This window comes from Aythya marila (assembly GCF_965140915.1).
Source record: "Aythya marila genome assembly, chromosome: 1".
In the NCBI taxonomy this organism is placed as follows: domain Eukaryota; kingdom Metazoa; phylum Chordata; class Aves; order Anseriformes; family Anatidae; genus Aythya; species Aythya marila.
Genome location: NC_139042.1, coordinates 6,705,109 through 6,720,543, shown reverse-complemented (window position 1 = coordinate 6,720,543; position 15,435 = coordinate 6,705,109). Strand labels below are relative to the sequence as shown.

The following is a 15,435-nucleotide window of genomic DNA, read 5'->3' as shown; positions in this document are numbered from 1 at the left end:
ACCATGTAAGAAAAAAAATAGCTGCGTTGAAGCTTTAGAACCTGATCAAAGGATTCTGAGCTAATCGCACCATCTAGTGTCAACGAGAGAAAATGCAAGACAACTGTTTTAAACTATATTCTTAGTATATTACACACTTCTTTCTTAAGTAGACTAATAAAATGCAATTTGCTCACCGCTACAAATTGCAAAGAACATTTATCATCATAATATGTCAACTCTCTCTTCCAAAACACTGGTGAAAAGTTAGCATTTTCCCCAAATGTTAATACAGCTACATAACCAATAAGTTCCTTTTAAACTTCTGTGTTTGACATTCAAAGTTGCTGAAGCAGTTATAAATTTTATCCTCTCCATGTTAATAGGTAGATCAACCTTTAACAGAAGCTTGTAGCTTTCTAAAATTAAGCACTTCCAGCACTGAGTTGAGTGTATGGGAAATGTTACCCAACAGTAGTAAAAGTTAATGTAAAAATTTGAAGTTATAGAAGTAAAAGACATACTGAAAAGCACCCTTTCCAGCGCAACTGTTTCAGCACTACTGTGTCCTTTCTAGCACAACTGTTCTTACTTTTTATCTTCCGAAAGGAAGTAATCTGGCTAGTGTATGCTACAGCGTAGGGACTTGAAAGACAACAAATATGTAACATCAACAACAGAAACCCTATTCAGAAACATTCCCAAACAATATTTATCACAATCAGCACCTGGGTGTCTCAAAGAGATTTTCATAATGGCTGACAATCAGATTTTGGATTATTCAACACACAAAACTGCTGAGATGTTGTTAAAGAAAAACACTTTAGTAGTTTGGTATTTAACAAAACAAAGTCCTTTTGCAGTACCCAAGAGAGACCAGATCCACTAGGATGATTCTGGACTACATAAAAGAACATAATCCAGAATATGAACCTACAGCCAAATTCTTTACCATTTTGTATGCAGAACTTGGAATCAAATTTAAGATGTATCTGTACTGTGCAGCATGTTACCATATCAGGCATTTATATTCACTTGTCTTCATAAAGATGGGCTAAATCTCTCTCTCCTGGGAGCTAGAAAGTCTTTCAAGAATCCCTGGGACATTTTATTTACAGATATACACAATGGTATGGACAGGCCCATAGTTAAACTGCTGGCACATTTTTCCAACAGATCTTTTAAAAGCAGTGTTTGGCATTTTTCTGGAAAGACGTGGTTGAGGGGCAGTATGCTCCAGATTTAGCCATTATTCAGTGCAGCCATGTTTGTGCAATACTGCTGAGAAGAAAATGGAATACTGAAGAACATCAGGGCATAGGATGGAAATTACATAATTCAAAAAGACAACAACCTAGGGTTTTGGAGAGTTGGGAAAGACGTTTCTCAAATAGGCAGAAATCATTGTGACAAAAGCTTCTGAAGGGGTATTTCCATCAAATACCAGAAACAAAACTGACTCCAAAGTAGACATTTCAGATAGACAGTGTACCATAATGTAGCTCTAGCAGAAGGTTTACTCCAACCTCCTGAGCTAATTCTCTACTGAAGGGTAAAAGACAGGTCGAAGACTACATGAGAAAGAAAGCAGAAACCTCACAGACATCTAAAGAGATAAATTACTAAATCTAGAGTAAGTGGCAGGCACAAGACACTACAGCCACTGTGAACCTGAGGGAAAGATGTAAAAAGAACAGAGTCAAAGTCTGAAATCCTCAGGCTCTGGGAATCCTCAGGCTCTCTTGCAGGAGATAGTGTTTCCCAAAAGGAAATACTGCATAGCTCCTCTCCTCCCTCCTCTTCAGGAAACAGCTGCAGACAACAACTTTCTGCTATCGTAGGAATGCGTTAGGCTGGGAGATCTTTTAAGGCAACTGCAGATGTCTGAGGATACCCTTCACCTGACAACAATATGCTTTTTATCATTGTTGCTACATTATCAGCTTGGATCATGCATACTTGGATGCTTGAAGGTCTCTACCTGTAAAACCAAATATTATCCATTTTTTACTTTCATGAATAAGAAGCACCACCATAATCCTAATATTCAAAGAGCCCAAAGGATCAGCGATGTTTTCTTTCCAGTCAATAAATTGTTTTGTCTTTGGTTGTTCCCTGAGTTTACACTGAGGCCACATGAAGGTAATCCCTTCCAAACAACTAAATTAAGCTATTTCTGCATAAGAATATGTATCACAACTTGCTACCAGTGGTTTCTGCAATAGAAGTTGGATAGACAATGTGTAAATCTGCTAAAACATGAAAAAGCAAACTACGTACAAACTACACACAGAAACAACAGGAACAGCATACAAAGATTACTTCGTATGGTTGTTCTAAGAAAACTTGATGATCACCAACTGAATTCACATCAGTCTTTAATAATAAATATTTCCTTTCACTTGTAACCACACTGTAATCACTCCACTAGGTAAGTGATCCACATTTTGGGTACCAGAAACAGCAAAGCCCATTTGCCTTGTTTGCTGCTTGGTTAAATACCTGAACAAAATCCATTTCCCAGAACGTCACCACCTCTTGTAAAACTACTCTCCTTTTCTTACCTCCCCCCCCCCCCCCCCTTTTATTACCCCTCCAGAAGAAAACAAGTAATACAAAAACTATCACACACCTTTCATTAAAGAAGCTTTAGGAACATCTTCAAACTATTGCAGTCTTATTTAAAAGCAAATTTTCAGAAATGGAATTCCTTTTGATTAATATATGGGCTCACCATTAACAGAAGCATTTTTCCTCAGCCAAATTTATCAGAGGACACTCACACAATCTGTATTTTATAGATTTACCTTAGTTAACAGAGATGTCTCTACATCACCCTGAATCACAACAAAACCCACAGAAAACATAAAGTGCTTGAGTTGTAAAGATCTGAATAGTGGCAAATGAGCTCCCTTTTCATGCCATATCTTATGACTTTGATGTAGCTTTGATGTGAAAAATAGTATTCCATCAGATGTTATATTTACAGTATTTATTTTTTTTTCATTTTATGAGGACAATTGGGAAGGGAAGTCTGCCATTCCAAAACACAAGCTTTGCCAACTAAACCATCACCAGTTGCAATATAGACCAGACTTAAAAACCTGACGTGGGACAATCAATCTATACTGATACTTGCAAAATGCAATTTGTTTGTTTGCACAACAAAGTAGGTTTCTCAAGGTCTTCATGACATACATTTTCTCATGGTGGAGGACCAAAGCCACAGTAAATCCTACCTTCAAAGGAGAAATGTGCGACTGTAAGACATATCCGTGGACATTCTCTATTTGAGACAAGTTCTTCTCTGACACGTGAACAAGCTCTGGGCCTCTCACTTCATGGGTTAATCGAGGCAAGGTATGATCATGTGGAACATCCTCATCTTGATAGCGGTATTTCTAGGGAAAAAAAAAAAAAAAAAAAAAAAAAGGATTAAAAGGGTGAACAAATATGCTTTAAGGAAGCAATGCACATGTATTAATGCAAATATGGTATATCAGTATGGTATATCAGATAAACTATTTGTATTGCCTACTCTGTTCTAGAAAGAATACTTCATTCTGTTTTTAACACTTCTTCAAAAAGAGAAAGAGTGGCATTATCATGCTGATACACAGAACTTTTACCTTCAGATAGACAGCTGAGAAGATGTATTGGCAAGCAAAAATACTGAAAACAAAGTTGTCAATCTGCTGAGCTGTTGTGCCAGCTCACGTTTCACACCCTCACATTAATAATTGCACTTATGTAGCTTTTTCTCTGTAAAATATTTGAGTCATTCTCCATTCACCACAGCATACTGTAATGCTAGAGAGCATACATGCACCTCCACAGAGTTATGGGCACGGCAAAACTCTGCAGTAAAACATTTTTTCCCCTTATCCTGTAGGCCAAGTGCAGTGTGAGGTATTTTTAACTTCCTGCTCTGCAGAGCAGTAACATAGGAGACAGAGGAAGTAAGCAGCTTGTCCAATATAAAAAACAAAACTCGTACAAGAAGCAATGTAACTCTAACCCTAAAAATTAAATTAAGTGACCAGACCTCTAGGTGCCCAATCACAGAGATGCCAACCCCTAATTGAATGGGCTCAGCCATGTCCTGAGGTGGGGTCTGTGTGGAACTGGCTGTGTCCAGCCCAGGCAGCCCTGGCCTCTCCTCACAGAGCCTGGCCAGCACCTTGTGGTCTACACTCAGTACGCATACACAAAGCACTTTTTGAGGGAAAAGACTACAGAATGGCTAACGTGAGGGGTATGATTTCATGTTACACATGGTGCTGGTGGAGGACATGGTGACAGTACAGCAGGGAACACGAGGAGGAGAGCAGAATACAGATTAGATAGGGAATCATAAGTCTTTGGCACAGAGAGTGTTTGGTGCTATTCCACATGTTTTCAGCTGAAAGCTGCATGCTAAATATTGAACGAACAGAATCAAAGACTAAAGGAAAGACAAAATCTAGGACTTATTTGAATAGCCAGAACAAACACACAGAGGACTCTCAAGTTCAGGTATGCTCAGAAGGACTTCACAAAGCAGACTTCAGTGCTGCTCCTGGCGCTCTCTTTGAGCACCAGGCCCAGGGGTGTTGTTTCATTTACTCAGTCTTCCAAAGGAAACTGTCCCGATTTATTCTTGCCTTCACTCTGATACATGGAATTGGTTCTGCATTTGCCAACTATTTTCCAAATGCCTGTGTGAAATGAATTATTCTCTTTTTCCTCTCTGGGATATGCTTGCAACCCTTCACATTTTCACTTTTCTGATAACATAATTAATGAATCTATGAAATGACTGGTACCAGACAAGTAGTATTTGGGCAAGAAGCCATCAGCCTAATAGACAATACTCCAACCAATGTCACATTAAATGCTTGGCACACAAATCACTTAAGCCCCAAGCAATCAATTATTTTTTGAATTCAGTGAGTACACTTTCAAAAGACACAACTACTCATAGACACCCTCTCCAAAGTGAATCATTTGTAAAACATGATTTTGATAAATAACTGCAGAATGCGAGTCATCTTTCTGTGAGATGATAAAAATGAAAATTTCCAGTGACCACTTTCAAAAGAGACAGGACAGCAATGTCTCAAGCCATAAGGAGATTTAGCTGGATCATTCAAATAGCTTTACAGCACAAAAAGCAGGGTGAGGTAATGTTAAAGAGGGAACGTCTCTTCACATGCATTGGTAAGACTTTTCGCCATCACTACACTTTAGTGTAGCCATTGCATAACTGAGAGCCAAGGCATACAGTAAATTGGCTGATGACAAGCCCCATGCTCCCAAAAAGCATAACACTTCTGTGCAGACTTTCCAGTGAAAATCTGTATTTTCTAATTAAAAAGAAAATATATATATATATGATAACTATACTCTTCCATAACAAATTAGATAATATCCCTGTCCATATGCCATAAACTAGGAAGCTTACAAAACAGATTTCCACTTTTCCATTTGCCCTTATCCCGCCCCAGCCCGAGCCCAGCATTCTTATTACTCATGAAGTATGAGCCTAGAGCATTTCTGGGTCAATCCTGTTATATGTTTGCCTCGTGTTCTTAGTACAAAACTCATTGATTTTCATACATCTCTCCTCCCACATCTCTCCTCACTGAAATGCTTTCAGCTGTGAATCAAAGCAGCTTGACACAGCAAAAAGCTAGAGGTAAGGAAAGTTTCTGAGAACAGAAGGCTGAAAATACCAAATCAGAATTGAGACTTTCCTGCAGGAATGCTTTATTTGTTTCCATTTTTCTGTCCTTGAAATTACCCAGTTCCCTAGAAAACAGTATTTTCTCTAAGGGTTAATACAAATCTCTGGAGGGAAAAGCCTGATTGCACGGAAATGCTACTCTTCGTTTGACAAAAGAACAGGTGGATGTCTTATGATAATTAAATTACAAATCAGTGCCTGCTGCTGACAGGGTATTGTACACTGCCAACTAGCATCAGATATTTAAAATTCTCTGTAATTACCTATAATGGGGGAATGGAGTGTGCTGCTGTGAATTTTTAATATGAACGTGCTTTTTTATAAGAGATTGTTCTCTCTACAATGTGAGATTATTACAGCATTACTGCTCCTCACAGAGTACTGTCTAAAGGAGCATTTCTAAGGCTGTGTTTGCTAAGTAGTTGTCAGCTAAACAGGATGGGAGATGGGAATCTAGCAGAGGGTAATGGTCAAAAGCCTTAAATTTGAACAAAGCTAACTCTCAAGAAAAAAAAAAAAAAAAAGAAAAAAAAAAAGTGGGAAGTCATGTAACAAATGTGGGAAGTCAGTAACAAATCACAATAGCCAGACCAAAGCACTTAAACGGAAGTAAAGCTATTTTTACAACCTACCTTTCACAGACTCATGAATGAAGATGGTTGGGAATATGTTGTTCATTTTGGGGCCAGAAAGAATTGGCTCTTACAAAAGTCCTCAGTACTTTTTGTAGCTATCATGATTTTGCTTTGCAGAAAATGCAAATAAAAGGCTTCATTTTCGATCAACTCAATTTGACCCATGTCCTAAGGTGAACGTGATCTTGCTGGAATTGCCATTCAAGGACACATGTCCCTGTTCTCTGCATGGCTGGACCACACTTAAAAACATCACCCACTACTTCTGCTAGCAACAGAAGTGCTGCAAATGTGGGGAGCAAAGTGTGTTATAGGAGTCACAGGCCTCTACAACATCCTGTGAAATGAGAGCAGCCAGTCAATGGCTTTCAACCTACAGAAAGGCACCGTGACATATGTAAGACACAAAGATGAATGAATAAAGGTAAAACTGTGATGTGTCTTTTCATGCAGCTGAAGCTTTATTATAGATACAGTTGATACTCAATATACTAAATTTCTTCATTTTTATGTACAGGCAAAAATTAAAAGCATCAGCATAGAATTTGGTTGGTCCATTTAGACAAAAAAATATTTTTTTTTTTTTTTTTTTAAATCTCATTAAAATATCAGTACCACCTTGTCTCGCTTTTGTTTGAGAATTTTCAGTGGTCTTCAATGTGTTGAATTTTACTGGCACTGCTCTTCAGAGGCAGTGAATTTCAATGTCATACAGATGAGTATCTTGAGAAAACAAACTTTACAATTTGCACACACAAGTCCTTGGGCATTCATCCAGTCATGAGTAGAAATAATGTTACTCATCCAACTGATTGCAAATGAGCAACACAGCTTGAATTCTGAATATTTGCAATCAATCTATAGAGTAAAAAAAGAAAAAAAAAAAAAGTACTCTTCTCATTATATAAAATGGAAGAAATCACAGTCTGCTTGCCAAGACTGTGGAAGTAGATTAAGAAGCCTAAATCATTGAATAATTATACTTATTGTGAATGACTTGCTCTTTTGCGTATCAAGTAGATTTCTAACAAGCTTGTCACTGTATCACAGCAATACCTTTCATCCAAGAAGCCCAAAGAGCTTTACAAGTGCTAGTCAAGTCTGATAACATCCTGTTGGAAAAAAGTATGTGCATCATCTAAAGGTGGGTAAAATTAGGCACAGAAATACAACTTTTCAAGGTCACAAAAAGAGTCAGTTAGGCAGTGGTAGAACTCACATTTTTCTATTCTGCTTTTCTAAGCTTAATGCAACTATAGTGATGTTAATAAGCATAATTAATAATAATAATACAGTTGTAGTAGGTTGTCTAATGCCAATTTATTTTCCTTTTAGTGATTTCCTCTCACCAAAGGTTCCAGGAGACGGCACACTTTCTAAGGTCGGGAATTAGGTTTTCTCTGCATCAATGTAATAGCTAGCAGTACTTTGTGCTGTTTATATTGTGTTATCTCTCAGAAACCAATAGTGATTTTTAGAAGACAAGAGGTTTCCTGCAAGAACCAAATTGTTTCACAGAAGGGACACTATCAGCACTGAATACTGAGAACTTGCATGATTTTTATACTCAGTACAGAAAGAAGTTCCTTTTTTTTTTTCAGGAGGGAAAAATAAATAAACAAATAAAAGCAAATACATGATTTCTTGTCTCAGTTTACTGAAATAAGAAAGTATTTGCCCATTATAGGTAATTTTTATTAAAATATATATATATATATATATATATGAGTACAATGCAGAGTACGGAATGTTTTACAATAGTATCCTTATCTGTTTTTGGATCTCTAAATATTTGTGTTTTGTTCTGTTTCACTATGAAGAAGAAATTAAATGGATGTTAGCCAAAGCACCTTTCTTGTTAGCTGGATGTAGTTGCACCTTTCGCTCACAAGATGGCACAATAACCATCGAGTTAAAGCATGTTTTCACATCTAATGATAAAGTACTGCAGGAAAAAATAAGGAGCTATGCAATGTCAAAAAGCTGCAGGTAAGTTTTTATTTTGAACTGACCTGGTACAATATTAGGGAAAGAAAAAAAAAAAGAAAAAAAAAAAGAAAAAAAAAAAAAGACTGCAATCTTTTATACTAAGTACATATAAACAGGTTATAATCATACACAAAGCTGGCAGCTAGAGAAAAATGTAATAATTCATATAAGCATCAAAAATTAAAAGAAACTAGGAACCTGTTGGTTTTTGAAGGCTTTAGCATGAACAAAAACACTATGTATTGACAAGATTGAGACTAGCCCAGAATGCTGCATTCCTCAAGGAATTCTAAATCCTAATTAAAACCGCCTGCATGCAAATCTGTACCATGAGGTATTCAGCTCCATATGCTGCATCACATTTTGGACCTGTTAACAGCATCAGTTTAGCCCTCTGGAGGTTGCTAGTTGCTATCCACTAATTTAAAATAGATTTTTAACTTGAAGCACCAGTATAAAAAAAGACAATCTTAGAGGGTGTCTTTGCTAGTATTAAATGATGAATGTGGCTGCAGACTATAAAATCCAGTAACTGTTCAAAAAAAAAATAAATAGATAAACAATCAGTATTTGCTGGACTATGTGAAGCAAAAGAACAATGCAGGGGAACCATACAGTTTTTCAGCATCAGGCTGTAGCCACTTCTTCATCCTTTTGTCCTGCAATAACTTCACTTGCATACCCCTTTCTACAGTTTTCAACTCTTCCTCACAAAATACTCCTTTTCTGATATGTCCATGTTCCCACAACCACTACAAAAAGTCCTCATGCCTCATTAGCTTCCTCCTCCATGCCTCCTTTCCCCCTGCAGTTTCCTGTGTAGCCCTTCATGTGCTCCCATTCCATTCCCTGATCCTCCCCCCATCTCTGCTGCTTCAGTCCCCCAGCATGGAAGCACTGAGCCTCACAAATTATTCTAATTTTCCTCACCTGAAGCACAGCTTCTGGCATAGGGCAGCCTTGCTGAGATTACTACTGAGCAATTGGAGTGATGGCAAACACCATGTCTCAGTTTCCCAGCCAACAAACTCGTGGCGGGAATGCAGCACAGCAAAACACCCTGGTTTTATATCAGAAGACTATAAAGTAATCATGTAATAAAGAAATAAGAGTATTACCCCAAATGAATGATACAGGGAAACAAACAAAAAGTATGCAACAGATAGCTTGCCCTTCTTGTTTTCTGTACCAAAAAATACAGATTTTAGTTTAGTCCAGCTTTGTCCAGCCCATGGCACAACAAGCCCTTTGTGTTTTGCAGATGAAGCCCTCACACTAGTCTTCACACCTGGGTGCCCTACTTAGTTAAATTTGCAGAAAACATAAGACTCCTCTTCCTAGTACACACTGCTGGTGGCTGCTTTAAAGTTATCCAGCTGTAGTGAATAAAAAATGCAAGTGATTTGTTTTGCACATATCTGTGTACTTATTTAAAGCTATAGCTGTGCATTTAAATTACATAATTTCTCAGTGCTCTTCTGAGCCTCTGTCAATAGGGTAACACCTACTGAATTACTCTGGACAGTAACCAAGATTGTTCCTTAACTCCACCTCCTAAATCCATTTTCCTTGTGCAGCCCTGCTCCTCCATCCTTCTCGCTTGTGCTATCAGCCTGATCAAGGCCCTTTTACAGGTTTGTTTGAATCATGCACTTGGTTAGCTACCAGCCTCACAGATAAGTACATCAGCATTAGTGGAAGAGGTAATGCTGGAGTAAGGATAAAAAGTCAAGGAGGAGTGGTGTAATTTATTGAGATAATTTTAGTGGTAAGAAAAAGATACATCAAAATATCACTCCTGAGTCCTCTTCTTTCTTTTGTTGGATACATATATAACCCAACGTGCTTTTTTTTTAAAAAAAAAGCCAAGGGATCTGTCTATCTGTAATGGCAAATCCAAGGAAGACTGAATTTGAGATTTTCCCAGGAAAGAGGAGGAATAGAAAAATCATCACAACAAGGATGGGGCAAATGGGGATGAATACTGAAGCTCAGTTAGTAAAAACGGAAAAAAAAAAAAAATATGGAGAATTCCAGCATCTGCACTGCTGTGGTGCATAAGCATACCAGTGAAACTCCTGGGGAAAGCATTTGTCTCATTTCTCTCCAGGGCTAGTTTACACAGCAATAACTGCTCCCAGCAATTACTTCTGAGGAGGAAGAAGCCCGTGGCTCTGCAGGTGGTGGCCGTTGTGTAGACTTGCATCCAGAGCTGCTGAGAGTTATTTTAAAATTTGACTCCTTTTCTGCTCACGCATTCTTATCTCTCAGACTTCTTGTGTGTAGGTGTCCCCACTGATACTTCTGCTATTTTCTGCAGTCCCAGGTCTAAATGAAATCTAGGAGGAAAACTAGACTCTGCTTTTCATAAATTATGGCTCACTTCATAGGTTAAAATAAAGACAAAGCTTCAAAGTAAAATACTTAGTCAAGGATGTATGATTTCTTCATAAAACCTGTCACAATTACTGTGCATACAGGACACATTAAGTCCTTTGGGAATTAATTGTGCATCAAGGGACACAGAATTGTGCATCTGCTGGATTCCAGTATCATTTCTTATACATATTGGAAAATTCTGGACCAAGGCTATATAAGGAAAAAGGATGCTCTTGGGCTAAAGCAGGCAAACGCTATTTTAGACAACTATTTCTATTCCTGATTTTTGCCACACAAGTCTTGTGTATTGCTAGGCCATTCACATAAACCAAACTTTCCCCAGGTGTGGAAATGAGATATCCTCACTTTGAAAAATCTTGGTAGTCACAGATGGCCATTTTTTGCAGAAGTGCTGAGCATCAGCAGCTTCAGCTGAAATCAGGGAGAGCTGGGGTTTGGAAAGAAAAATTGCTCTATAATCCTGTGTGCTCCAATAAGTCAGGTATCAGTTGATATTGGCCACCTAAAACTTAAACTTCTAGTGTAAGCAGGACAGACAGACTCCCTCACTAATAACTGGAACATCAGAATATTGTATGTATATTTTCCAAAGACTGCTTCCAAAGACTCAACCCTTATTCTAACCTGGACTGAAAACAGTTTAGGATTTAGGCTCTCTAAATGAGATGAATTTCATTCATGTTGCAAGCTGGGCACAGGAACTAGTGGACTCATTTTATCTCAGGGGTATTGTCTAAGGAGTTAAAATTTTAGTCACAATCGGATATTGAAAAAATAAATTAATTAATGTTTATGAGCTACTAGGATACTATGGTCAGGCTCAGTATAAGAGGAAAATCAATGAGAAAATTAATAATTCTGTAAACAGAGCACAGTTTGAACTGTATGCATTAAATAATGCATGGAGACATATGTTGAATGTGAAATACCATATAAAGTACCCCTCCACCTCACTGAGTGAAGCAGAGGGCCTGTGAAAACAAAAATATCTGCGTAATTAAAAATGTATTTGAGTTCTATTATACTACTACATTACAATATATGGCCACAAAGGGCCTGAAATAAAATTGCTTAGACCATCTTAGTTCTTGCATTTCCTAAATCTGAGTGCTTAACTTTATAACCCTGCCATCCCTTAACTGTTCTTTGAACACCATGTATATGCACATAAAAAAACTCATAAACTTGAATAGCGTTCCTGCTTCTTATAGTATGAAGTTATGAAGTGGGTATGAAGATAAGTACTGAATTTTTCAGTGTTTGTGGAAAACTGACTCTTCTTAAATAAAAATACAGATCTTCTGTGCACATAAACTGAAAAATAATCTCCCCATTGTTGCTCTGATGAAGTCAGATTATTATCTATGAAGATAAAATTATTTTGTAACAAAACAATCTTTGTGCTCAAAAAGTTATTAAAAAATTGAAATATTTAAATTTCCTGCTGTTTTTACCAATTCCCTCTCTTTAAGACTTTTCATTCAGAATAACAAAAATATGGATTTAAGAAAATTTAGCTAAATATTTAAAAGGCCAGGTGAATTTGTGTCAGGTGAATTTGCATGTGGTTGACACCCATAAGAGTCAAGAGCAACTCTAAAGCAGGGCGCTTACTGAAAAATCAGCTTTTGGACCTTTTTATCTGAATCCTTCTACAGACTTTTGGTACAGAATAATTGTGGCAAAATGATCTGCACCTTCAGATACTTTAATAAAACCCTGGTTAAGAAGCAAGCCAGCAAAGTAGCTGTTATTTGGGGAATATTTGCTTTATTGAGCATCACTGTGGTGGTTTTACTCAGGTGGGCAGCCGAGCTCCACCACAACCGCTCTCTCACTCCCCCTCTCCTCAAAGAGTATTTCAATTTTTCTACCTATCCACAATCACACTAGATCCCAGTCATGAGATTTAAGCAGTTTATGGTCCCAGGGGAATCTCATTCAGCTCACTGATCAGATGGCAATACATCAGGGTAAAATGACTCCCAGGTCAGAAGCTGGGCAGGAAGAGTTTATCCCATTAAGCTGCGCTACCTGCAGATACATTGAGTTTAGTGTAATGGAAAATGTCCTGGACCTAAGTCCTTTGAGGACGCAGAGAAAATGAATGTGAGTTCACCCTTCCTTTAGCTATATCAGGTAGTAATTGCTTCGCTGGGTGGAGACAATGATTCTCTTCAGGGGTTGTTCTTTTGGAGTCTCATTCCATACTCTTGTTGGAAGAATAGGCACATTTTTATTTTTAAGAGATCTGGAGCACTCAAATTTTAAATAAGCCAACTGGGTTTACAGTCTCTGAAAACAAGCTGAAGTCCATGCTTCATACACTTGTTTTTTATCATGTTATAGTATATATCTGACTGGGTTAGTGATACCCTTACAGCTCAAAAATGCTATAAAAATTTGAATTCATGTTATGTGGCATGGAAGACTATTCAGGCACCAGACAGTCATTCAGATGGAAATTTACACCAGTCCACTGGATTTTGTTGAAAATCAGTATTCTACATTTCCTAGTCTGGACACATTAAACTTTATGGCTTTTGAAAGTTATTGCCTGATTGTATTTCTTTTGTGTCTGCCTATCTTAGTATTGAATTCTGTGTTATTTTGCTCCTTTCTTCTGGATGAGTTCTTTGGTAGTTTCTATAGTTGCAGAAAGCAGATGCAGAAAGCGGAAGACAGAGGGAAAGGCTGAATGCTTTAGAAGTTAACAAAGTTATCTCTGAAGCCAAAACAAATTTATTCCTTGCAGGCTGACCTTACCAATGTTCAAAGCTATCCTTCTTTGCAATAACACTAGCTTAATTAAAAGGTTAATTCCCTACTGCATTCACTGAGGATCCCTGTGGATCTTGAAAAGTCTAGATATTGTAACTTTTTTTTTTTTTTTTTTTAATTTTCCTTATATTTTCATCTGAAGGAAGTAAATATCTTGTATAAAATATCATAAGTGAAGAAAATCTACCTTTTGTCTTAATGACCAGCTTTCAGGAAGGCTGCTGCATAAATGACTGTCAGCTGAATAACAATGTCATGGTACATTTTCTGTTGTTCTTAATTATTAGAAAATGAGGACAAAGCAAAACCCATCCTGGTTAAAATTAGATTCAGCCCAGATCATGAGGCAATCATGAGGCACTGTTAAGTTTGAAATGAAAGACATCATTATAAAATAATACCCAAAACAAAACTCACAGACAATCCCAAGCAAATAGCTTGGTCTAGACACAGCAGTTTTATTATTAGGCAGAGAAGGGTTTTTTAAGCCCTGGCCCAACAAATGAATTGATTGATTATATAAATAAATATTTTCTAGAGCTTTATACAAGCAGTGGGCCAAATCCTGAGATCTACAAATTCCATGAGGAATATGGCCTATTTAGAGATATTTGATTTTTAATTTTTAACCTTTTTTAGTACTTGACTAAGTGCTAGATGGATAGCCAAGGATATATACATTTTCTGATGCAGTAGCAATGTAAACTCCATGAAATAAAGGTACTTTTATAAAATTCACATCTTTTTCTCTGCATAAACCATGTCTCTTGCAAGAGCAGGCAAGTCACTCTCAATTTTCTGTCAATCCTCTGCTACTCAGCTGATAATACGAACAAGGAAAACAATTTATTGAGACTGGGGCTGTGATTTTCTGCTGAGGAAAAGAATGCTCCCGGGGAACCAAACTGAAAGCTGCAACTCATTTTTATCTTGACAATGAGAAAGCAAGCATGACTTTAACTTGTTGTTGACCTTTGTTGCAGTTGGATCACTGATCTAAAAGTCAGTGGCTATATATATAACATTATTCACATCCAACTATCATGTATAGAGGGAGAAAACACATTTTACTATTTATAAAACTTCTCTGCATGAGCAAAGTTCTGCAAACATTAATCACAACTGTGTGAATGAGTATATCCACACCAAGGAAAATGCATCCCTTTGCATGATTCATCCCATCTCTGGTGCTTGGGAAGGGGTGGGCTGCCCTTTAGTGGCACAATGTGCTTGCCACTAACTATCCAAAAATGAGGCCAGTGGTGTACCTTACCCAGAAGATCCTCTGGCTCTCAGATCCTGAGATAAGCAGTGGACATGTGCTTCCCCTTGGGAGGTGTTTTTATTTTTCGGTGTAGTGACTTGGCATTTCATCCTAATTGCTGTGTGACTAAACCAAAGTGAAAACTGCCTGTGTGGGAATTGCCATAACTTGTTGTGAACATACATTTGTATTTTTCAAAGCTGATAATCTCCAGGTGGTGTTAAATTAGCCTGGTTCTTCTCTAGCTCCCTTGGGAAGGACAGCACCATCTAATTTCCCTTGCTACCATACAAACTATTAGACTCAAAGTTGAACATAGCATTTGTCAAATCCCAGTTCCCAGTAATATTTTGGCCCTATACATCCATGTTCTCATAGATACTTTTCAGCATTATTAGCTTATTAAAATTGTGGCCTTATTAACTTTTCTAACCATGAAAATGATGATTAAATGGTGCAGTAGGAAATGTTTAGAAGAGTTTCTTTTACAAATGATTAGCTAGTGTTATGAGATGTGCTCTAGCTGTCTGAACACATGTAGGGTGATATCTCACTTTTGTACTGACTCTTCTAAGTTAGTAATTTGTGTTTTTTTTTTTTTTTTTTTAAGGAAATATTATAACAATATTGAAACAGCTAAAAACATAGGATATTAACACTTT

At 37.4% G+C, this 15,435-nt stretch overlaps 1 protein-coding gene across 6 annotated transcripts in view; it reads right to left on the bottom strand.

Annotated features, from left to right (window-relative positions):
• Positions 1-15,435, bottom strand: part of DLG2 (discs large MAGUK scaffold protein 2) — a gene marked incomplete at its 5' end in the record, with an annotated part of 1,037,476 nt that overhangs the window by 559,417 nt on the left and 462,624 nt on the right. For all 6 annotated transcript variants that reach the window (XM_082764777.1, XM_082764780.1, XM_082764778.1 and 3 more), the window contains one exon: positions 3,219-3,380. In XM_082764777.1, the coding sequence (XP_082620903.1) occupies positions 3,219-3,380 (162 nt within the window). The remainder of the gene's footprint in view (positions 1-3,218; positions 3,381-15,435) is intronic.